Here is a 24,309-nt window from a genome sequence, read left to right as displayed (position 1 = left end):
GACCTAAAGTGGGTGTGTAGGATAATGCAGACATCCAGAAAATGTCTGTCACTACAGATAAAATAGACTAAAGCGACCTCTTCTGGTATGACGATAGAAGTGAAGCTCTGACATCTGAACGAAACAAAATATTTTTAAAAACACTTAAACCCTACATTTCTAGACAACTAAAGTTATTCTATTGAATTTTGAACATTGTAAAATATTAAGTTATTAACAATAAAAATTACAGACTCCAATAAATAAGGGTGGCAGCAATACAAGAGACAATAAACTATTCTTATGAGCCAAATCTTTTCGATTTTATTTTACTTCATTGCGATACATAACTAATGTAGAGTTTTCTCATGAATGCAAATTAGACCACAACCTCACGAGGCAGAAACATTTGGTCAAATCGCTTCCGGTGTTTAGTTTCTGTTCCGTTCGTAATAAAGTGCTTCCTCTAGGTGGCGCACTGCGGCGCACAACAAAGCAAAATTCTCCCATTCTCTCGCGTTTTTAATTTTAAACATTTGCGTTGACTTGTAAACGAAATCTACGTTAATTTTAAGCTTTGTACCTGGTATACAACTGAAAACAAAGAAACGGTCTCTAAAAATCTACGCCCTATTCAACACATAGACAACGATGATTGGTTAATCCTGACTAGCGTTGAGAAAAGTAACTGGTACCACCTGACAACGCATAGGCTGTTTGGATCATCACACAAGTAATGATGTTGAGGAACATAAATTGACACGGATTTAAATATACTAAAGAAAATTTAAAACCGTCGTATATGACCGATTAAGGACAGCACGTTTTCATGACCCTCTTAAACTTATTTTATTTCCACGTTACTGAAACGAAGCAACCTGCTACATGTGACAGGAACTCCAAATCCGCGTTGAAAAGTTTCGCTCTCAGATGGAGTGACATGAATTTACAGTTCAACCTCTGCAGCTGTACTGTCCTCTTCTAAGGTAAAGTTAACCTTTCTGTCAATACTTTAATACTGAGTGTCATTTATCAGCTGTTCGGAGATCAGTCGTACTGTCCGTGGAGACCGTTTATGTTGTTAGACCACTACATAACGTTGATGTACTTAAACAGTACAATTACTTTACTGACTAGAATAAAGTATTACATTACAAAGTTACAGTTTTGACTTTTAACATGCAGTTGTAACAGTGTATCAATAGTGCAGAGACACTATGTTACGTTGTTGTTGTTTTTCCAGTGTTTTGATTAACTCTGACTTATGAAACTGTACAGGTTCTTTCATTTCCATCATGTTGGTTCATGTTCTGCTGCTGCTTCTACATGTATGTGGAGGAGGTGCGTCTCCCATTCAGTGTTATGATGATCAGGGGAAACCTGTTGACTGGTTTGTCTATTACACACACATTCCTATTACATGTACTACAACTAAGGATAGTAGTTAGGGCTAATCAGTCTTACTTTTCATATATTTCAGTTAGCTCAATCTACCTTTTTAAGTCATTGACATTATGGTTATGACCAGTCTTGAAAAAAAATGAGTTGACTTCTAGGACTAGTCTAAGCAGTTTATACAACCGGCCCAGGATTCACAGATTTAGGTACTGAACTCTTTCTTTGCTACTGTATAAAAGTTTAGGGTATGCATTCTTAGTACTTTTCTTCTACGTTTAAGAATATTAAACTCATAGAACTCATTGGCATCTTCATTGCTGATCCTTTGCTTTGAATTTGAAGCATTTTATTAACCCGCTACTATGGGGTCTCACCCTGAGATGCTTTTTATCTATGCTGGGCTCTTATTGGCTGCTCATTATGCAGTCAAAGTCATACATTTCAAATACATTTATCTAATGAAAGAAAAGAATATTTTGGCACAGTTACATTTTATCCACAAACTAATTGCAAACATTTAAGTGTACACGATTTAAAATATTTTGATCCTGAGAAACATTTATTTATTTTATTTAATAGCCCTTTAAATTTTTAAATCATCATGTTGCTTAGTTATTTGCCAACTGTGTATATTGCACGTACTGCACTGTTTCTCGAGTCACTGTAGTCGCTGATTTGCTAGTTTGTACTTTTTATCATATTCCATTGTAGTATCATGTGTTTCTAATTCACGCTATTCTCATCTTTTTGTGCAGGTTTTACCTGTACAAACTGCCACACCTTCATCTTATGCCAGCAGAGGAGGGGCTGAAGTATTTGTACATGGATGCAGGGAGTGAAGGATGGGCTGATGGAAAGACGTTAATAAATGACACTCAAAGTGCTGTTGGTAGAACATTAGCGCCTCTATATGAGGTACTGTACAGTTCTCTATACCTAAGTATAAATTTAAAAAAAAATCCAGCACAGTTTCGCTTGAACAAGCTTTTCTTTTTGCAGAACATACATTTTCATTACCAGTAATTTTCTAGCTCAGAGATTCATGAGTCATTTTACAGAGCACATTTTGCTCATTTTGAAGAAGTATTGAAGAGCTAATTTTACACGGTTATGCGCATATCTGATATTTTGACACGTATCTGGTTTTTGTCCCATCTGATTACACTTACTTTAAACGTAACCGACTGTGCTCGCATTAAAATGCAGTTTGGCAGCGCATTGCCACCTCTAACGACTGCACCGCATCGCTAATGCATTTATGCATTTGCCAGATGCTTTTAAATAAAGTGTAGGTGCGTTCCCAGGGAATGTTGTTTCTGCTTTCCCACATTGCTCTGTAAATAATATCAGGTGAGGTGCATGACTTACATGATTTGATACGCATGCACGAAGAAAACATTTCTAAAACAAACAAGCTTTTATTAGCTTTGTGTCAGCCTGTGATTTGAACCAGAACTTAGATCTAGAAATGGAAGTGAACATCCTAAATATTTTTGCTGATAGAACATCTGTGTCAGATGTTTGAGAAAAAGCGGAATTGGTTGATGGTGCAAAATGTGTTTTTAGAGACAAGACTCAAGTGTGTGTGTTATAACTTTATGTGCACATAAGTATTTCACAATTAAAGAGGAACTGCTTGAGATCACATGCTCCTCACAGACACCTCAGATCTATTAGATCACACAGTCATGTTTCTTAAGAAAAGCTAAAATGAAGCTGACTTTTTTTCAGGGTGGTGATGTTGGGTATATCTTATATAATGATCAACCCCCACAGAAGAAGCATTTAGATGCAAGCAGCACCTGTGGCCACACCAAAGGTGCTGTTATCTGTTTAAAAACAAAGATAAAAAACTCAAAAACACATTTTGGGAGAATCCATCTAATGTTTACTTTCTCTGTTGCAGGTGTTGTTGTCTTTGATAAACAACAGGGTTTCTGGTTGGTTCACAGCACGCCTCATTTCCCCCCTCCCAAAACAGATGGGCAGTTTTCGTACCCCAGCTCTGGGATAAATAACGGACAGAACTTTATCTGTGTCACTTATCCTTTCGAGCGCTTTCAGACGATCGGTATGAATCCAGTTTATTTAACACATTTGTTAAATCAGAAAAATGTATCATGTAACGTGTAAAAAGGTTTGCATGTGATGACACTTGGTTTGATATTTTGTTACCTAATGCAGTGCGGTGATAATGAAAACCTTGCTTTATGCTTGACAGAGTATTTATGGGATGCAGTTTCCATAGATACAGTTAAAGTGATCCTCCTAACTGACACAGTAACCATAGTGACAACACCATCCGCTGTGCTGCTGTGTACTTCCATTCAATCTTGTTTCAAATCAAAATTCAGATGGTTGTGTAATAATAAAGCAGCAAGCTACAAGAGGATGTGGGTGTCAGAAGAAAAGCAGAGTGCCTTAAAGGGACAATTCACCCAAAAATAAAATCTCTGTCATCATTTATTTGCCATCATCTCATTCAAAACCTGTATGAGTCTTTCTTTTGTGGAACACAAAAGACGATATTTTGAGGACATAATGAATTAGAACACAAAATACCTTTTCCAGTTCAAATACTGTATATACAAGTGGCGTTATGATAAAAGACACCAATGTTTAATAAATATTTACATTTATTAAGAATAATAATCGAAATCAGCAAATTTTCAGCCAATTGATGTAAATAATCGAACTATAGTCCATTTCTTGTTGTTTATGTCGCGCGTTAATATACAAGTCTCTGGTGTTTTATTTTACTAGGCCTACATGGCTCGTTCAGTCAGATTTTAGACCCTTAATTGTCCATTTTACCATGTGAATTTTCATTATAACTGTTAATGTTAGGTACAGAAAATGTTACATTTTATCTTTCATGTTTTAGAGAAATTTGATGAGAAATATTGAGTTTCAACACAATTGCACGGCAAAAACGTAACTATTTTACGTGGTGGGTGATTTTGGCTAATTCGCAAATTCGCACGATGTTGTTCGGACATTTTTGTGCGATATGCTTTCACGCCTGTGAGGTTAGTTTTAGGGGTGGGGCTTCAGTAATGTTTTTTTCCTAGTAAGCTGACGTTTTTGTACGATTCGCAACATACAAATTCATACCAATTAGCCACCTAGTAAAATAGTTACGAATTCCCGTGAGATCAGGTGGTGAGTTCATATTGATCTCTCTGACATCTGTTTTAAAATGTGAGAACACTTTAAATTCTCACAACTCTAGAGGAGCCAATTGTGAAATTACTGGAGACTGTCTAAAGTAATTTTTGTCCATTTGATCAGCTGTCTAGGAGAAATTCACTCCTTATTAATGAAATTTAATTTGCAATATTGTTCACAGGTGAGCAGTTGAAAATCAACCAGCCTCACATATATGACTGCAGTATTCCCGCTTCCCTGGCCGCTGCTGTACCTGCTATGGCACAGCTCTGTAAACATACACTGGGCAGATGGGAAAACGCTTCCTCCTCCCCAGCCAATCGCAGCATCTCCCTCCTGTCATTGGCTGGAACAGAATTCATTAGCTTTGCAAAGGGTGCATCCTTCGACAATGGTAAGGCTTGGTTTTAATACTGATGTAATGGAGAAAGTAAGCATCACTTTAACGTCAACCAGTCAAATGTATATTTTACAGGAGCAAAAATGTTGCCCCATTTGTTTAACAAAAACAAATAGTTAACCTAATGCAAATTCTGGCTTTATTTGCGTTGTTTATTTGCGTTGTTGTTGCCCTTGCATTGTTGCAAACCCAGATGAGAGCCCAAAAGACTCTTTTGTCAAAAAAAGATACTCATAAAAATCGACTATTGCTTCAGCCATAAAGTAGCTTTGCGTGAGAATCGTGATGAACTTTAGGAGTAAGGTCCGCAAATTATTTTAAATACTTCTTCAGATTGTTTTGATTGGTTCACTCAGATTTTGGAAATCTTACAGTATTATTAAAACTACACTTTTATGGTACTTTTTCGATATTTTACGATTTTTTTCGAAGCTAGACAGACTTTGAATAAACTGATAAATGGAGCGGAAGTTCTTTTTTTTTATTGTGAAATGACAGCGTATGGGCTTGGAACAATATCCGGGCAGGTCAGATATGACTGAATTTTCATTGTGTCAAGTCAGTTTTGTTTGTGCCATTCATATTCAGATCTGTATCACTCCTGGGTGGCACCCACGCTGCAGTCCAACCTGCTGGTGCAGTTCTGGCGTCGCTCCACGGGCATCCTGCCCTCTGACTGCTCTCCAAACTGGGAAGTCCTAAACGTGGATCTCATTTCCCCGGGCCAGCGCATCACATTCAAGGCCACGGCGGACCACTCTAAGTGGGCCATCAGTACCGACGGCGGGTATGTGGGACCGTCTGGCAGCTGGGTCTGCGTGGGAGACATCAATCGTGACAAGGCGGAAGAGAAGAGGGGCGGGGGGACGGTTTGTCATCGAGATGCTGTGGTGTGGAAGGCCTATCGTACGGCCGCCCTGCAGTGCGAGACCTGTGAGGGTAAAGTCCAGACGTGCGATAAAGCTGTGTGATATATCACTGATCAAGATGAGTTCATGAGACACTTCAACAAAAGCAGAATGATTGCTGATGTAGGTGTCAACAGGTATGATTTAGATTTGATATAACTTGAATGTTTTTTTATTATGGAACGATGTGACGGACACAATTAAGATAACGTGCAATTGGACTGTAAATTTATGATTATAGCTTTTAAATCATGTCGCTTGAGGAGAACCTGCTGTAAATCTTATTTTAATACAATAGTTTTATGTTATCGAGATCATAATTTAATTAATTATTTTTTTAAATGCAGAAGATTTAAAAATGCAAATGTGCATCATTAAAGAAACCAAACAGAATTGCTAAAATAATGACGTTCGTTATCATATGAATAATGATTTGTAATGTCTGCCAGTAGTGCTGCAAAATAGTAACATTCTTGAACTTTCACTGGGGATAACAGAGGTGCATTGTGGGAATTAGGTTGAAATGTGTCTAGTGCAGATTCATGTTTTCATTCACACATCTGTATAACATTTTTTGACATTATATCAAGAAATAAACAATAAATCAGAATATAACTGTTTACATATTTTGCATTTGTTTTTTGATTATTATAAAAAATGTGCTAAAAGGACTGCAGACTTACAGTTAATACTGTGGTACTTCAAAGTATATCATTGTGTTATTTTTTGTGTATTTTTAGCTTTCATCACATTCATATTTTCCTGCAATGCTACAATTTTCCTGCAATTTAATATTACTGAAATGCTAGGATATTCAACCATTATGAAAAAACATGGTTATTAACTATGGTAACCGCAAATTTACCATGGTCTCTTGCTACAGTAATAATAGTTTAACCATAATAATTGTAGTAAAACTGTGCTTATACATAATAATCAATTCACATAAAAACAAGATTACTACACTTTTACTAGAATGAAACCATGGTTAGGAAACTTATAAAATTGTTTTACTGGAAAAAATGTTTTAAATCCTCAATGGCATTAAATGAGTCTAAACGCTGTCAGCTGTATCAAAATTAAAGTTTATTTCAAGAACGGGAGGTATGTAGTGCACAAACACGTCAGAATACAGATCAGACGTAACATGATTGAAGCCGCAACATGCGCAACACACCAGACCAGCGTTTGCGAATCAGCACCTGAAATTAAGGCACTTTACAAACGAATGACCGGAACGACTGAAATGTAATGGAGAACACCCCTCTTACTTGCTTTCAGTACTCGGTTGCCTCAGTTCCCACAGAGACGTCAACAGCAAGCGAGTAAGTTTGCAAGGTTCATCGGGGTACAAGTAACAGTTTTCACGTGCAACTGCGCAGTTGTTCAGGTTGATCATACGTTTTTGCATTGAATGGTATAAAAATAATAACAGGCACAACTTTGTTGCATTTTTTCTTTGAAGGAGACATTTTGGGTTACAACATACAAGGTCCGTTTCGAAACACAGCCTACTTAGGCCCGATTCACATTTCAGCGCCTCTTTCTCTCTTCAAATGACCCGCGGTGTGCGCGCGGCCTTCCGAAAATTTGAACTATTTCCATGTCGATGCGGCAGTTCGGCACCGACGCGCCTAGAAAATGTGCATGCGCGTCGCGACCAGGTCGCCCCCTATTTGCGCGCGCCTGCCGCGCGTCTACATTTAAAATAACGAATATGCTCGCGGAAAAGACGCGAAATGTGAATCGGGCCTTACCTCTCTTTTACACTGCACGCGTGTGCGGCACGTTGCGGCTCCGAAGATATTTTGTTCCGTCCTCAATGCGGTGCCAATGTACACCAGGAGCGTCTCAAGCGCAAAGCGGCTGAATTCAGGAGACCATATGATTTGCCTGTCCGACGTTGTTTTTTCGCGGTTTTTACCATAAGAAAGTTGGCTAAATGGTTGTTTGTCTGGTATATTGTTGTGTTTATTGCTATGTGTCATGCTTTGTTCCCTTACGAAAATAAACCATGGTTTTACTACACTTAAAACAAAAAACATGATTATTATAGTTAAACAATATTTTACCACAAAATAACCATGGTTTTGATTGAGGATGAACCTCTCGTCGTCCATTTATGGTCTTATGTCAGGGATATGTGACCGTGAAATATGATCGGGAGTCTGCACAGGATGTTTATTTTGAAATTGACATGATTTTTTACTTTTTTGTATTTGCTGTGCGGTTTGGACGCGGCGTCCGTCAAAAATAGACTAGGCACCTATCTTTAGCTAAGCGGCGCGGAGAGCCGCTTCTTGGACGCTTTTGAAATGTGCTGCTGCGCGTCTGGTGTAAACACAAGCATTGACTAGAATGACCGCGATCAGTTCCGGTAGCTGCTTCGGAGCAGTAACGTGCCGCAGATGCGTGCGGTGTAAATCAGGGGTTAGTATTTAAAGGCATCACAATGCTCATATCTTAAAAAGCATTAGATTCTTTTTTGGATGTTTTCTTTTGACCAAATTATAAAGTCGTGTGTTCTGTGCAGGGAAAGCAATCCCAGAATGCTTTGTGTTGACCTCACTGGAAGTCTAAAATGGCTTTAGAACAGTTTTACCCAATATTTCTAGGTGATTTAAATTTTTATCATTTTGTTTTGAAATAGTGTATGCTGCTTTATAAGGCAGCTGCCTATGTAGGCATCAGACAGACAGACAAACTACCTAGGGTTTGAAACAGAGCCTGTACATTACCACAACCATAATTTTAGCATAACCAAAAGTTTGCATACTTGAAGATATTATCGGGTGGCAGTGTTTTTTGCAGTTTTTTTTCAGGTATCTGGGCAGTTATCAGTAGCTTTGACATCTCTTGTCACGGTTGCCCAGTGTTTGAAATGTTGAGACCGTCGTAAGTACCTTCTTTAAGTGTTATTTCGTTCTTTTGGGGTTTTTAGCTGCTCTTTTTTTAACAACTTTCTTAACAAATATGTTGTATTCATTGGCTGGGGAAATGTTGGCGGCAGCGAACGGTACTCGACTGTCTGAAACTCACTGATTTTATGAAATGCAAAAGTTGTGCAACATTTAGCTATAAATAACATCTCGGAGCCATTTCAACCAAGCTTTCACTCAAAATACACCAATGTTAGAACTTGCGAAACATCTTCAATAAACTGTACACGATTATGTCACAGATCTTCAAATGAAATCTGTTGTGGATTGAAAGTTTGTGGGGTGTTGGTCCTGTTGTTAATGTTAAAAGAGTGTTCGGACCAGTCTTCTGCCCTTGGCTTTGATTCGTGGGAAGGTCGCGCTGCTTTCGTTGCCTAGTGATGGAGACCCGGTTGGTGTATTTCCTCCTCGTCGCCTTAACAGGAAGTCCACGCTGGCTGAGGACATGGCGTAAAAGGCGTTTGCTGTGGGCGGTACTATTAACTCTGTTGTGAAAATAAAACAAAGAAATATTTCTTGCGCTATATAAAAAAATGAAACCATAAACACTAGTTTAGAAGTATTAGTATGTTAAATGGACGTTATGTCATTATCATTTCAATTCTAATTTTAATGCAATGTTTTTTTCTCATTTTGTGATTTAAAAGGATTTACAGGAGCGTGCAGAACCATAGCTAGGAATTCTGGGTCCTATAAACTCTATATTGGTAAGGGCCCCTCATATACTTTATTACTCTTATATTTGATGGCTTTTGATTTCACACTTTTATTTTAGCTGCATTACTATACATAAACTAATGTGTTTATATGGCTGTAGTAAATAACGATGTTTTATTTCTTAGACTGAAATGCAACAGCTCAATGTCAAAACTAAGTTTTATAATGTATGACTTATATGAAAATCATTAGATTATGCATTGTGGCCCTACATGCATCCGGCCACCTTATGATAATTTTCCTTCCCATACCGTGAGCAGATGGTCATTTCATTCCTGACAACATGACTCACTCGCCATGTGAACTATTCAGACTATTCATTTTGAGAGGCTGAAGGGGACTACGTCCATTTTAAAAATGAATATTACTGCTTTTTCACATAGAGGTTGGTTTATGGATTATGTTTCGTGATGTAAAATGTATTTGAGTGAATTTGACTAGATTCTACATCAATCTTGCTTGAATTGTTTTAGACCCCTAGAATCATGCCTGTTTTCTGACCCATTAGCTAGATTGTGTGACATGAAATGGCGACATCACCTTTCCCCTCAGGTAGTAGTTGGATCAGCTCATATTTGGAGGCCTCCTGGGCCCTCTGGTTGTGTTTCTCTAATGCAGAACTGATGACAGTGGGTGTTTTGTCATTACTTGTAACCTAAAGCAACACAGAGAATATACATTACAACAAAGAACAATACGCTGTTCCATATTTTAACATAAATTCTTAGGTCAAGAGATCGTCTGATATAATACTGTTGTCATGCAATACAGTGCTTTCAAAGTTAAAATTGTGTTTTATGATATGAAAATGGTGACTTCGTAAAGAAATTTTGAAGATTTTTGAATACCAGAATGCTTCTGTACAGGTTGCCATCTTGTAAATCCATCCTTATTCTGACGATTCTCATGTCAGGCCCCGCCTCCTTTTTGTTATTAATAGGTGTGTTGCCGCAGGAGACGGACCGGCGATGTGATTTGACGGCTGTGGTGGGTGTGGTCAGTACAGACGGCGAGCCATCATTGGATGACGGTGACGATTCAACATCCAGACAGGAAACGGAGGGGGATTTCACATGCTGAAATATGATGATTCAGAATTAGGAATAATTGTGACAGTATTCTTAAAGGGATAGGTTAGCCAAAAAGGTATACGTTTTAATAATAAATAATATATATATTTTTTTTTAAGTAAGGCTAAAATCATTATAAAAGAAGGCCGGTGTGCCCAAATAATATATCTCAAAGTTGCAAGTAACAGTGAGAGTCAGGCTGACTGTGATATAATTTAAAAATGCTCTTTATTCATCCTTACTTTGTAGAGCTTTGATAGCAGATGATTGACAGGCGAGGGGAAGTCAAATATGCTGTCATCCATGACTGTGTTCGCCACAGTAGAGAGGGCACTGCGACGTAAACACAAGAAATGTAGTCTGTGAGGCAGCTATTAATTCTGAATAGACAGTAACCTGGTGTGTTAATGCAACACTTTAAAGCTACTGTGAAATGAGCAGTGGCTTTGAAGTCCACACTTTTATGTAAACTGCAGACGATAAGCAGAAATTCAGTTCTAGAAATGTCAAGTGTAGTGTGTCTCTGTGCTTTGGAAAACTGCACCGGCTCAAAACTTCATTTCACTGAACTGAAACCGGTATCACAGAGCTTAAGAGCTCATGAAAGAAATGCTTGTGTGTGCAGATCATGGCCGGCCTCGATCCTCAGAATAGCCAACAGGAAATACGACTGTCATTTGAATAGTTACAAAGAAGAAATAACCTCTGGATTTACTTGGCAAAATAATTTCTTTTTACCATACCTTATGAAACAAATGTTTTTTTTTGTAGTAAAACCATGATTCATTTTGTAAGGTATGGGAAAAAGAAAATGCACTGAAGTTAAACCGTGGTAACCACAAATGAACTATGACTGCTACAGAAAAGGTTTGGATGATAATCAATAAAACATGGTTAAAAAATGTTGCAAGGTAAACGGAAACTAAGACCATATCTTTTTTCTAAACCACACCCTTGTATTTGCAAGTCTCAATGGGATGGAAAGATGGGAAATGTATTCATAATTTATAAGTTAGTCAAATAAATTCATACACTGTAAAAAAATACACCGTAAAAATTAGAAACATGAGTTCAAAAGGTGCCTTAAATTTAAGTTCAATTAGATTTGCTTACAAGTCACATTGTAATTACATAGTAATTAAGTATTTTGTTAAATAATTTGTAAAAGTTGTAAAAATATTTCTTTTAATATTATTTTTATTATAAGATAAGAAATGCAACTAAGTCAGTTTAATATAAAGCCAATATGATTTAACTTAAAAATGTGAGGTAGCTTTCGAGACAACGTTTTTAAATAAAAAAATTTACAGTGTAAAAACTATAGTAATTATGTCAATTTTTATTAAATTCAATTGCCATTTACATTAAGCACCTTGACTCGGGGGATTTGGTGTGATAGAATCTAAGAACCACTAATCTACAGCATATCTACATGTAAGGGATAATGTACAGGCAGCCGGTTGTTATCGCAGAAATAATCCCCGACAGTGTGATCAGGATCTTGTATCGCACTAAACTGAAGGGGCTTATTTCGCGTTGTTATCTGGGAATAACGAACCTGCAAATGTTGCGACTGGCCAATCAGAATCAAGCATTCCAACGAGCCGTGTAATAATTAAAAATACAAACTACAAAGCTTAAAAATAGCAAACCTTGTCTGGTGTGGGGTATGAATGTTGTTACTATAGAGCTGTTGTGTACTCAATGATAATTCTTACTCTGGACACTGTGTGATGACCACTGTGGGGTTCAGACCACGCCCGGCACTGGGTTCATTCGGAGCTTCAATCCGATTGGACAGCTTGTAGCTATTGGAAAACACATAGGCAATTCTTCATATATTAAACAGTGCGTATGAGAGACGTTTAGTATAAAGTCACGTAAGCGTCACTGACCTTTCCTCTTCGTGCAGAGGGGGTACGCTGTGATACCAGTAAACAAACGTCTCGTCTGTTCGGAAAATGCTGCTTTTACACGAAGACTGAAGGTGGCGGATTTGAGCGATAACCTCGAACTCCTGAATCCAGAGAATATTGTTTTATTGTACTGACATTATTTGCAGTTTTAAAAATAGAATATTGAAACTCACCCGTCGCCTTTTGTCAAAGTTAATATAACCATTCTGTAAGAAATGACGGAAATTGTTAATTGTGATTGTAGTGGTCTATTGTTGCTATTTCTGAAAACTGTGACTCACAGCAGGGTGTAACATATAGACAACAGTATACTATATTTCACCTCGAGTCTGTCTTTGACTGCAGTGTCCAGCATGGTGAGATCTCGGAGGAAGATGCCCAGGTATGGCACAGTGCCCTGAGCGCAGGACTACAACAGAAAAACAGCTTTTTAGATTCGGGTTTATATATGTTAAAGAGAATAATTAATGCATTTTTGGACATATTTATTAAAATATGAAAATATTTTATTATTGTTTAGATATAAAGATGCTATGTAGCTGACTTACCCCTGTAAATCTCCTGTTGTTGATTTTAGTGTCAAGATTTGCAAATTTGGAAGTGCCCTCCTGCAGAATGAAATGGTTCGTATTAACATTGACATCACCAATCTCTCTTATAATTTAGCATTCACCCCCCAAGCATTTGGCTTTATTCCGATAGCCACGGAAAATAAGATACCACTTCAGTTTTGCCTTTAAGTTCTGCATGTGGAAATTTCAGTGCAGGGTCTATTGAATTTCATCTCATTTCGTTTTGTATTCCATCATCTATTCATTTCACAACTTAAAAAATATCTGATGAAGAAACAGTAGCACTGTGATGTTTACACGTGAATGCGAACATTTTTGCCGTGTTCAAGATCTGCAGACATTGCATCTTTTTGTTATTTTGACCAGTTTGTCCCATTTCAATTTTCTGCAAATAAAAACATTTTTATTTGGAAGAAATGTCGTCAGAATTTACAGAATGAAATAAAAACGTACCTAAAAATAGTAAATTCAGAAAAACGGAAAATAATTTTGGAGCGACTTCTTAAGTTTTTCCATGGCTGTTACATCCATTTGTGATGTTGTTATTTATAATCCAATCACTTCCTGATGAATAATATTAAATCCTGTCCTTTATGCAAAATAGATTACAGGAGAAAAATGGGTGTATGTTGACTTTAAAATACTGTAAGTAAACTGACTGGTGATGCATCAACACACATTCTGCACCCCCATTATTACATCAATAATCTGTTGAGTGTTTTCTGGGAAGTAGCCACTCATTGACAGTCAATTAAACAGCTGCACATGGGACATAGATGTTTTTCCACTAGATGTCAGCAGCTGTCAAACAGCCCATATAACTACTATGACTACATAATGACACGTACAGAATCTGTTTTAACAAATCACAGATCAATTGAATTAACTAATAGTGACTTTAAATTGCTGTTCTCAAACATTTTTTTTTATCATCTTGTAACCTTTATTTTACACATTATATTGACTTGTTTGTTTGGAGTAGAGCTTTGGGCAAGATGAGTCCTTCAGGCCCGGCTGAACTGATGCAGTGCGTCCAATCAGAATTTCACACACAGAGAGGCAGAGAACATTGACTGGCCTGCTATTTACCCATCAATGCATCCACATGCATGTCTGACAGAGAACAGAGCTTTTTTTCATTGTGCTGTTGTGTGACTGACCTCTTTCAACAGTTCACGGCTCTGAGAGTAGTTGTCCTTCTCTGAGAAGATGTCAGACAGTCCCTCGTATCTCTTCACGGCTTCTCTGTCGGCACAAAATGTCATGATTCTTTCAGTCATGACTTTCTCGTGTAATGCATCATTTAAATGCATTCAATTGAAGAAAAAGATTTTAAAAGATTTTTGTTAAAGCACTATAGTTTTGAAACAGTGTGACAGTTGCATGTTAAAATGTATTTGCTGTATGCATCTTGCCCACAAAGTTCGAACAATGCTGTAATAAAAATGATAAATAAAATACTAAATAAATGAAATATGAATAAAAAAAATTACATTTTTGCAATAATTTTATTTTTTATTCGTTTATAATTTGTATTACTGCATTGTTTTACAATTTCGTTTAATGATGCTAATGCCACAGAAATGACACATATCACCTTTAAGCTGCATCGAAGTGTAATATAACTAAGTGTACCTGTCTGTCTCCTGCCAGGTCTTTCTCAGTCTGTGGATGGGGTTACTCTGCAGGGCTGATAGAATAGCATACAGCGATGAGAAGTTCTTCCTGGTCCTACAGGCCTGTTTGGGAGACAAACCACAGATTTTGCCGTAAGTCATTTATTTTGGCTCGTGACGTCAGCTGTGTCCAAGTTATGTGCTCTGACCTCTGCAACACTGATCCACTTCTCCAGGAGTCGTGCTCTCTGTTGGCTCTTCAGACCCGTGTTCCATAAACACGAGGCTGTGACGGCGTTAGTTAAACGATTGAACTGCTTGATCGTGGCTCTGACGGACCAACACGCTCCCTCCTTTCCTTTCTTATCTCGCTGAGACCACAGACAACCCAGGCAGTGGTACGGCACCAACTTCAGAAACAGATCCTTAAGAAAAATAAAGCAATATTATATAAATAAATATATCCAAATATTATATTTAACAATGTGGGCATCAAAACGTCATGCAATCTATTATTTAGTGGTCTGTAAAGCACAGATGTTTATTTTAAATTTGAATGATTCCTTTAAAATCTTTCCCTCTTAGCAACATGAATGTTTGTTTTATAGATGTTCTGCGATTGAAATGTTTAAGGTATTTTGCTATGAACAATTTTAAAGTTTAATTTCACTTATATAATTCAACAAAATGGATAAAAGTATACTGTATATGAAGAGTTTGGTTCCAAAACGAGATAAAAAATTCAAAAATCATGCTTTTTATTATTTATTATCTCATTTTGGAACCAAACTCTTCATATGCAGGTAAAAGTATGCACATTTTCAGTGTCTATTTTTATATTATTGATTATTTAACAGAAGCAGAAATACCAAAATAATAATATTTGAATATAAGTAGTATAACATTAAAGTTATAAAATATATTTTGACATAAGATTTATATGTATAATATTTTTGAGCTATTATTCAACAGCATTGCAGGCAGAGTTATTACAGTTTTGTTTTCAGTTTTATTGTAGTTTATTAATATTAGCTTTTACTTGAATATATCATTTTAGTTACATTTTTAGCAGTTTTATCATGTAGTTTTGTCACTGTATTTGTGTACATCTTAAATTTATTATTTATATTTTAGTTAACTAAATTTCCGTTTTAGTTTAGCTTTTATTTATTTTCAGTTATTAATTCTAGTGCCTCAACTTAAACTTATTTCAGGTTATTGCTGAGGCAGCATCATTTTTTCACAACTTTAAGTTTACTTACAGCTTTATTGCTCAAAAGCAGTTCTGAAATGACTTTCAAAACATTTGTAATTTACCAAACATTCTGGATGTACTGGTGTGTTTTACAGATGCAAAGGCAGTGTGAGACTTACTGTCTCGATCCTGGTCAGCTGTTCTGCGATCACACTGGATGGAAACCCCAGAATGCTGGTGGCATCAAAGTCGGAGGGGTCAGGAGGGGACGTCACACTTTTGGTAGGATCTGTAGATGAATATACAACAACTGATGATAGCAGTGATAGTCAGTTAGTCTAGTCTAGTGCCAGGGTTCAAAATGACCACAGGTAAAAGTTTGACCTTCTAGTATGAACAAAACAGCATCAGCTCAGCCAATGTGAGATTGGAGTTTGAACTATTCATTTAACCAATGGCAAGGGCAGAGTTAAAAATGTCTTGAACATGATTTTTTGTAATTTAGTTCTGAGAGATATACTTCACATTTAAATCAACAACAGACAATAGTCTGACCTTCACAGTCATTTAATATGACAGAAGCAATTTGAGTTCATCTAAGAGATACGCATGCAATCTTGAAGAAAAGCCCAGAGACGTTTTTCCTTATTGCCGTAACTCCAGAATAACAAAACATGAGGGAAAGAATCACAATGCGTCACAATGTTTTAGTCACAGGTGCAGGTTTACCTCCTAGCGTGTGATGTTGTAAGCAACATAATGACCTGCACTATGTGATGCAAATATAGCACAACAGCTAAATTCTGCTTGTGTCGAGGACAAACATCTGAAAATATCCTGACCTGACAGAGATCCAGACAGCAGCGTTTTTTCGCTCAGCTCCTCGCCTATCCTCAGCAGTCTGTCTTTGATTTCGGTCCCCGAGGGGTCTGTTGGAAGAAGGGGGGCCAACCGTAGCAGGCAGGAGGGATCGTCCAGAGAACGGAAATCCTCGGGATAATCACTCAGCCATGTGCTGAATACTGTACACACAGCCCTGAACACAATGAAGAGTTAAACACTATAATACTTCTAATAAAGTTTTAAAATATCATTTAATACGTACTTGTTGAACTGCTGACGAGTGTTAGTTTTGCTCTCTCCTGGAGGATTGTCCAACCTAGAAAATGGAGATTATGTACAGTCAGTAGTGGCCAAAAGTGATACAATATATGCTTTTAATGCCCTTTCAGGTTAGATTAAACCTTGAAAATATGAGGTGTATTGTACAAAATGGACAAAACACTAAACTAAAGAATGTTTTTGGACAAAATTATTTGGCCAAAAAGCAACTAGGATATCAGGGAATATGGTATTAATTAGAATATATAAAAAAATGCAGCATTATATTGACTACTATTTTATTGGTTATTAATATTTGTTGATTTTTCCATGTACTAATATTTTGTAACCATTTGTACACATGTCTCGTGTAACTTTTTTCCCCAATTCTTCCCAAAGCTGAGCTTCAGTTTACACTCCTATGGAACCTGAATAGAACGTTTTTAAAGGGATAGTTCACCCAAAAATGAAAATTCTGTCATGAATTACTCCCCCTCAAGTTGTTCCAAACCTGTATAAATGTCTTTGCTTGGTTTAACGCAAAGAAAGATATTTGGAAGAATGTTAGCAACTGGGGCACCATTGACTACCATAGTAGAAAAATGATTGACTGCTGAACACTGCTGAAGAAAATATTTTGCAGAATTTAGGATACCAAACTGTTCTAGGGCACCTTTGGCAACCATTTAAAATTTTTCTACTATGGTTATCAATGGTGCCCCAGAAATCGCAGTTGTTAACATTCTTCTAAATATGAAGAGTTCCCGAAAAATGAAAAGCGCAGTCTGACATTTTTCTTCTAATATGATTATTTTTATCAAGCTCTGATGCTTACATAAAAAATATTTGATGAATATGTTAATAAACGGTCCTCTTTGCCATAAAAGTGAAATCACTGAACCTAAATATATATAGGAGCCTATAGCCTATTGATAAAAACGCTAATTTTAGAAGAAAATTCCAAATGGCACTTAGAGGCGTTTGCTTCTGAACTATATTTCTTTGTGTTTAACAGAACTAAGAAGTTTATACAGGTTTGGAACATCTTGAGGTTAAGTATTTGATAGAAATTTCATTTTTGGGTGCACTATCCCTTTAATACATTTAATAACATATTTGAATAGAAAGTGAAAATGTTCATTTTCCAAATTTGGACATCAATTTGGCCACTCTGGATCGTCATAGGGTGATACATAGAGCTGGGAGAAAATGGAACATTTTTAGCCTATTGTCAATATTCAAAATATATCTGATTCTTAATATTTATATATTTGCTCTAAAACGTTTTAAAATGGTGATTCGTTCTTCAACCTGAATCATCATTTTAACTAAACGTACATTGTTGGCAATAGATTCAGCATGTTTTAAGCAAGACAAGTTTAGCACAGTAATTACTCAATGAATGAAGTGAGGGAATATTTCAATTTAAACAGCGAGGTATATAGAACAATCAGAAGAAAAAGATCCATGGGGTGATGCAAGAGACATGAAACTAGCACTGCTATGTTGGAAATTGGGACAAAACTTTGTCTGGGACAAATGCTGTGACGTTTTCCAACGAGTCCGTTAAAAACTCTTATGACTATAAACTTTTGAGTTCGTGATGAATGCTTGATTTGTTTCATGATTCATTGCTCTACCTGTTAATCAAGATGTCCAGCACTCTCTGGGTGGAGGTGAAGGAGCGATAGGTGGAGAAGAAGATAGAGATGAAGGAAGCGTCGCCCATAGAGAAGGAGTGAAGGAGATGGAGGACGAGTTTCTCCTCTGTCCCTGCTTTGACCTGCTGGGATCGAGATGCTTTGTACTGGGAAGAGAGGTATGAAGACGTCAGTATAAAACAGGAAAGCAGCGAGCCGGCAGGTGTTTTCTAAATGAGATGGGATTTACCGCTGGGGGTGCCATGCTGGGGGTGCCATGCTGTTGCTTTACCAACACGGTGTAAATGATGCCATCTTCCTCCAGTTCCGACACAGTGGACTGAACCAGAGAGAAAGAAAAGCGGTTAGTCACTAGATAATGCTTTTAGGCAAATCATTTTGATGGAAATTGTGTAGAACTTGGCCAGACAGTTTTGTTTTAGAACCCATCTTACCAGGTCAAGCGGACAGTACCAGGTGGTCTTCATCGGGGACGGCTCCCCCTATTCGAACAAAAGGTACAGTAGAAATGTCATATTTTGCAAATGTACTGTAAATACTTGAAGTCTGTTGGACTGCAAACACGAGTGCATTTGACACTTTAAACCTTTAAACCTTCACTTTTCATACTTGGCAACAAAAACAAAAAGCAAATCTCTGCTTTAACTTACTTTCTTTAACCAAATGCTTCTAATTTTCTCAGCGTGCAATGTCATAAACGTCCACATGGTTTCCGCTGGATGCACAATAATGTTTTTCACTTACTGAGATCAACGTCCAAATGTTAAAGCTTGAGCTTCATTTATTCTGCCTGAGCCAGATCAACTAAACTCTTTCAACGCACACTGACTAGCCACTTCATTATTTAAAAGCTCGAAGACAATCCTGAAACAAAACATTGAAACAACAGCATTTGCAGTTTCCTTGCAGGAAGTAAAATCTTCTAATCTCTTCTTCACGCGAATCATAAAATGCTACCTTCAGTTCAGCAAGTCCAGACAGGCAGAGATCTGCCAACTTCCTGGAAATCCTCAGAGTTTGCTGAAGAACGCTATTTCTTTCAGGCCGTTTCATCTGTTCGGTGTAATCAGCTTTTAGAAGGCTGGTCAATTCATCCAGCGGGCTTTTTATTCTGTCTGTATCGGCCCCGCTTAAATCTTACTCTCTGTTATGGAGCCGTGCAAACACACCTGAGCTTGTCACTATGCCAACCCCCTTTACACACACGTCACAAGGGCACTCCTGTTACACACACACANCTTTTTGCATTTTTAGATTTGTAAAAAATATTGTTCTGTACAATTTATTAGCTGTTTTGCCCCTGGGGACCTCAATTTTGGTCCCCACGGTGACACGAGTCCCCATGTGTTGGTGTGTATTCAGGTTTAGGTCCCCACCGGGATATACAAACATGAACACACACACACACACACACTCTCTCTCTCTCTCATACTCTCTCTCTCTCAATCACTCATCTGTTTTAAGGTAAAGGATTAAATTGCCGGGTCATATTTTTTACCTCAAAATCAAAACAGAGAAAAAATGAAATTGTAAAAACAATTTTTTTAATTATTCATTCAAATTGTTTATTTTTACAATTTCCTTGCTTTGCATTTGTAAGCTCATAATAATGATTTATAATTTTAGTTGACAAGTCTGATTTTGCAGAAAATGTCAGTTTGATGTCTTCACATGTAAACACATTCATACGTAAAGTAAGCTGCAATTTTATGTTTTAAACAGAGGTGGCGACATAGAGGCAAAGTATGATAGTTTTGTTAATATTGCCTTTATTCATGCTAATTCTTCAAAATAACTTTTATTTGCGAAATGTGCTTATGTGCCTTAAAATAGTTTACATGCAAAAAACACATTTGTTCTAAATATAGATTGCGTTTACGTCATGCAAAACTTAATTTCCTATTTCTGTTTTGATTTGGGGGTGAAATATGACCTGGGCAATGTTTTCATTCACCCATATTTGTTGGCTAAACCTGATAAACCTGTTTGGCAGCATATGAAGAACCGAATAAAGCATGAGTAAATAAATAGACACAATTGTATTGGCTTCGAATTTCAACATCCTTTCAAGTCAAAAGTCCTGCTCAACATATTTCTACAGTATGTAAAACAGCCATCCGTTTATGGCTGACAGTACAAGAGATCTTTAAAAACCCAATAGCTATACTGTAAGACTAGAGCCACCACCTGTTTGTCTGAAAGGGATACTCGAGCGAAAGCACATATTGACACACAGATAGTGGCAGGCAGTACAGATGTTAGGGCTGTGGTTACTCGATACTGTATGCATAGTGTGATGTGCATTAACCTGCCGATGAAACATGTTTGCTTTCTCATACTGTTGTAGTTATATTTATATAAGATGAAACAGCTGAGTTCCACGTTTCAGAAAGTACAAATAGCTGACTCTACGAGCCACAGGTGAGCCACAGAGGCAAATTATATTACCCTAAGCAGAACTGAAACTGGGTCTACACAAACCCCCTGAGGTCCATCCTTCCTGCTGAGGAATCAAATCTGTATGGCGTATGAATCTTTGGGGGTCCGTGTGGTGATGAATCCTCCACTTTGCATGTATTGATTGAGAAAATGTGAGATGTGCCTGCCAGTACAAAACTTTACAATGGTGGGGTGGTTGCCAGGTCATTGCTCTTCGGTTGCTAGGGTGCTTTTGGTAGTTGTTAAGGCATTGATATGCAAATCAATAGTGGTCAGAGTAGTTTTTAGCATGTTGCTACAGTTTATGCTGTACAATTGCTAAAAAGTTCTGGGTGGTTGCTATATTATTTACTACATTAAATGTAAAGGTAATCTATAATAAATTACAACATACTATATTGTTTTGAACTATAAATACCATAATATAGTATAATATTTTAATATAGTATATAAATACTATAGTATATAGGTAAATACTATAGTATACTGCCGTATTTACTATAGGTAATACTACATAATAGTTCGGTATACTATGGTAAACTGTTATAGTTAATATAATACCATAAAGTATACTTCAATCAACTACACCCTACTATAGTATACTATATTTTTTACTACAGTAAAGGTAAACTGTAGTAAATTCCAACATACTGTATTGTTTTTGAACCTTAAATACTAGAAAATGATATAGTGTATAAATACTATAGTATATACATAAATACTATAGTATACTTAAGCAGGGGTTAAAGCAAAAACAAATCCTGAGCCTGAACTTTCTTTTTGCAGGGTTGCGAGAGTAGACACATACGCAGGGTTATTTGTCAAACAAAAAATTTAACCATTATTTCCCTTGAAACTAACTAGTAACATGCTGTTTTTGAGCTTCTCAGACAGACGTTTCTTAAACTTTGATGGTATGTGTATGGATCACAGAATGACTCGAAGGAAGTGGGGGCATAATTATAACCCACAAAACCATAGTTTTATGCAATTATGGTATATAAAAACAAAGCTTAACATACCAAAAACTTTAAACCCTGCTTAAGTATTTACTGTGGGTAATACTACAGAATAGTACAGTATACTACGGTAAACTAGCATAATTCCTATAGTATATTTTATTTACATTTATGCATTTCGCAGACACTTTTATCCAAAGCGACTTACATTGCTTTACACTATACATTTGTTTTCTAAGTATGCGCAATCCCTGGGATCGAACCCATGACCTTGGCGTTGCTAGCGCCTTGCTCTAACCACAGAGCTACAGGAAAGCTTCAATCTACTACATATAGTAAATACTATAGTATACTATTGTGTTTTTTCAGGTGGGATAGCTTTAGTCCTGTTCTTGCGTTTGTTATTATATAATGCAAGATGCAAAACTCCTTTCCATGTCAATACAGTTAGCAAACCTCTCTGAGTCAGATCTGGAATTAACCTTCAATTCAGATGATACACACAGACAGCTGACGGTCTTATGAAATTCCCTCAGACTCTTGAGCACTTTCGGAAACTTTGAGTTTTGCCTGTAGGCTAAAGCGTCTTTGAGTGTCTCTAAGGTTTCCATTGCTGCGTCCGAAATCGCCTACTTCCATACTACTGTATATAGTAGGCGAAAATGAGTATGAGTCATGAATAGTATGTCCGAAACTTCAGTATGCAAAAAACAGTATAGGCGAGAAATACCCGGATGGTCTACTACTTCCGTCAAATTCGTGAGTGTGGATCGGATGGACACTTTTCCATGATGCCACAGGAGCTGAGCAACGGTCAAATTTAAAAAGTAAATCAAATAAATATAGCGAAAACATTTAAGGTGGACCTCCGTTTTTAATGTAAGTGCCAATAAATGAATTTCTCGTGAATAAATTATGTTTTATAAATGCTCACGTATAGGTTGTTGTTAAAACGTCATAGGTCAAAGAGCATACGGGTCATATGACCATAAAACATGGCGGACGCAGTATGTCCGAAATGTATTCATCCTAGACCCACTCATACTATATAGAGCGTACTGTTTTACCGGCCGATAGGTAGGTACTTATTTAAATTCAGTACGTACTGTCACAGTATGCGATTTCGGACGCAGCCTGTGTCTTTTCTGTTTCAGCAGGAAGTGCAGAATAAGTGTGGACAAACACAGGAAACAGGACATGCTGTCACGCCATATTGCCTTTCCTGTCCCCCCCCCATTCTCTCACTGTCTTAGTAAGCCTCAGGGGAGGGTGAAGGGAACTTCTATTGAAGACAATACAGTATCTGCTACATTCACCTGTGTGTTTACTATCCTCCTTAGCTCTTAGTAAAGATGAAAGAGTCAGTGTAGCTAGAAAACATTAAATGTGTTTAATCATAGTAAAGACAGAATATTTTCTGCCTCATTTTTTCCTGACATCTCAATGTATAAAAGTCAACCTGAATCAACCTGAATTCGCCCTATTTGTCTACTATGTTATGATGCATTCAAATTTAAGCTTTATTTTGCTGCAGAAAACAGAAAAACTAAGACATGTCAGATTGTGTTTGTGTAACAATCATTTTGCTGTAAGCTTGACTTATGATTTGGGTCATGTATTTAACTAAAAAAGAAATGTGTTTCCTAATTTGCTTTGCATTCAAATTATTGCCGACGGCAAAAAATTGTATCAAACAAAAATAATAGCGACACATTAATGTCTTAAAGCAGTGATATAATTTCTTTTAGGGCCTGAAATTCAGCTCAAATAATTATTGCTCGCGATTTAAATCATTCATTAATAATCATTCTCACAAGTTAATGTGAGACATTCCTGAAAAATGTTTTAGAATTAGTAAATAAACCTGTCGTGTTGTATACAGGCATTTTCTCTGACTGTACATACTATTCACATACAACTGTCTATCTTTAATTAACCATCTTATTGTATTAAATTCGATATTACAATTTAGTCTTTCTGAATGTGAATACGATTATGGTACACATAAGAATGTGTCTTATACATATGAAGGTTGGGGTCAGCTGTGATATATGAAGGACAATAGTCTCCCATACATACAGTATACGGCGACCTCGCAAACCACAGGATATGTCCCTGTTGACTGTGTTCTCATTGAAACGCGTCGTAAATACATCACAAGGGAGCTATTTACAGAGATCTATTGTTTGGTTCTCTCTCCATGAATACCTCTTCTCGCTTTTCCTTCTCTCCCCTCTTTTTACGTTCTCATCTATTACATTACAGCAGTGG

General features: G+C 37.0%; 3 protein-coding genes across 7 annotated transcripts in view; 2 read left to right on the top strand and 1 right to left on the bottom strand.

Moving 5' to 3' along the window:
- The first annotated feature begins 676 nt into the window (after positions 1-676).
- On the top strand, positions 677-6,457 carry dnase2 (deoxyribonuclease II, lysosomal). The gene is made up of 7 exons (XM_057339314.1): positions 677-965; positions 1,258-1,369; positions 2,133-2,292; positions 3,109-3,196; positions 3,284-3,448; positions 4,727-4,939; positions 5,534-6,457. Exons 2-7 carry the CDS (start codon positions 1,275-1,277, stop codon positions 5,914-5,916), a joined length of 1,104 nt encoding a protein of 367 aa, XP_057195297.1. The 5' UTR covers positions 677-965; positions 1,258-1,274; the 3' UTR covers positions 5,917-6,457.
- A 152-nt stretch (positions 6,458-6,609) lies between these two features.
- rgl2 (ral guanine nucleotide dissociation stimulator-like 2) overlaps positions 6,610-24,309 on the bottom strand; it is a 23,035-nt gene continuing 5,335 nt past the window's right edge. For 2 of the 4 annotated variants that reach the window (XM_057339306.1, XM_057339307.1), the window contains 18 exons: positions 19,075-19,122; positions 18,870-18,959; positions 18,620-18,786; positions 16,984-17,037; positions 16,721-16,914; positions 16,058-16,167; positions 14,893-15,108; positions 14,703-14,806; positions 14,228-14,312; positions 13,044-13,103; positions 12,818-12,904; positions 12,669-12,701; positions 12,475-12,596; positions 12,298-12,387; positions 10,822-10,912; positions 10,358-10,585; positions 10,050-10,164; positions 6,610-9,277 (listed from right to left, as the gene is read on the bottom strand). In XM_057339306.1, the coding sequence (XP_057195289.1) occupies positions 9,096-9,277; positions 10,050-10,164; positions 10,358-10,585; positions 10,822-10,912; positions 12,298-12,387; positions 12,475-12,596; positions 12,669-12,701; positions 12,818-12,904; positions 13,044-13,103; positions 14,228-14,312; positions 14,703-14,806; positions 14,893-15,108; positions 16,058-16,167; positions 16,721-16,914; positions 16,984-17,037; positions 18,620-18,786; positions 18,870-18,959; positions 19,075-19,122 (2,076 nt within the window). In that variant the 3' untranslated portion in view covers positions 6,610-9,095. The other 2 variants (XM_057339308.1, XM_057339309.1) reach the window with 2 other exon arrangements.
- Positions 18,962-24,309, top strand: part of phf1 (PHD finger protein 1) — a 27,871-nt gene continuing 22,523 nt past the window's right edge. The window contains exon 1 of one of the 2 annotated variants that reach the window (XM_057339312.1): positions 18,962-18,983. The gene's annotated coding sequence lies outside the window, so the exon portion shown is untranslated. Of the gene's footprint in view, positions 18,984-19,028; positions 19,138-24,309 lie in introns of those variants that run through there. The other variant, XM_057339311.1, reaches the window with a different exon arrangement.

The sequence above is a fragment of the Triplophysa rosa genome, linkage group LG8, assembly GCF_024868665.1.
Source record: "Triplophysa rosa linkage group LG8, Trosa_1v2, whole genome shotgun sequence".
Lineage (NCBI taxonomy): Eukaryota > Metazoa > Chordata > Actinopteri > Cypriniformes > Nemacheilidae > Triplophysa > Triplophysa rosa.
The sequence above is the reverse complement of the archived record's forward strand: the minus strand, read 5'-3'. Positions and strand labels throughout refer to the sequence as shown.

What these genes read in the sequence shown, in the direction of transcription:
- dnase2 (XM_057339314.1), top strand. Translation starts at nt 1,275, where the DNA reads ATGTTGGTTCATGTTCTGCTGCTGCTTCTACATGTATGTGGAGGAGGT. An exon ending in CATTAGCGCCTCTATATGAG is followed by an intron (nt 2,293 to 3,108) that starts GTACTGTACAGT and finishes ACTTTTTTTCAG; the next exon opens with GGTGGTGATGTTGGGTATAT. An exon ending in CGAGCGCTTTCAGACGATCG is followed by an intron (nt 3,449 to 4,726) that starts GTATGAATCCAG and finishes TATTGTTCACAG; the next exon opens with GTGAGCAGTTGAAAATCAAC.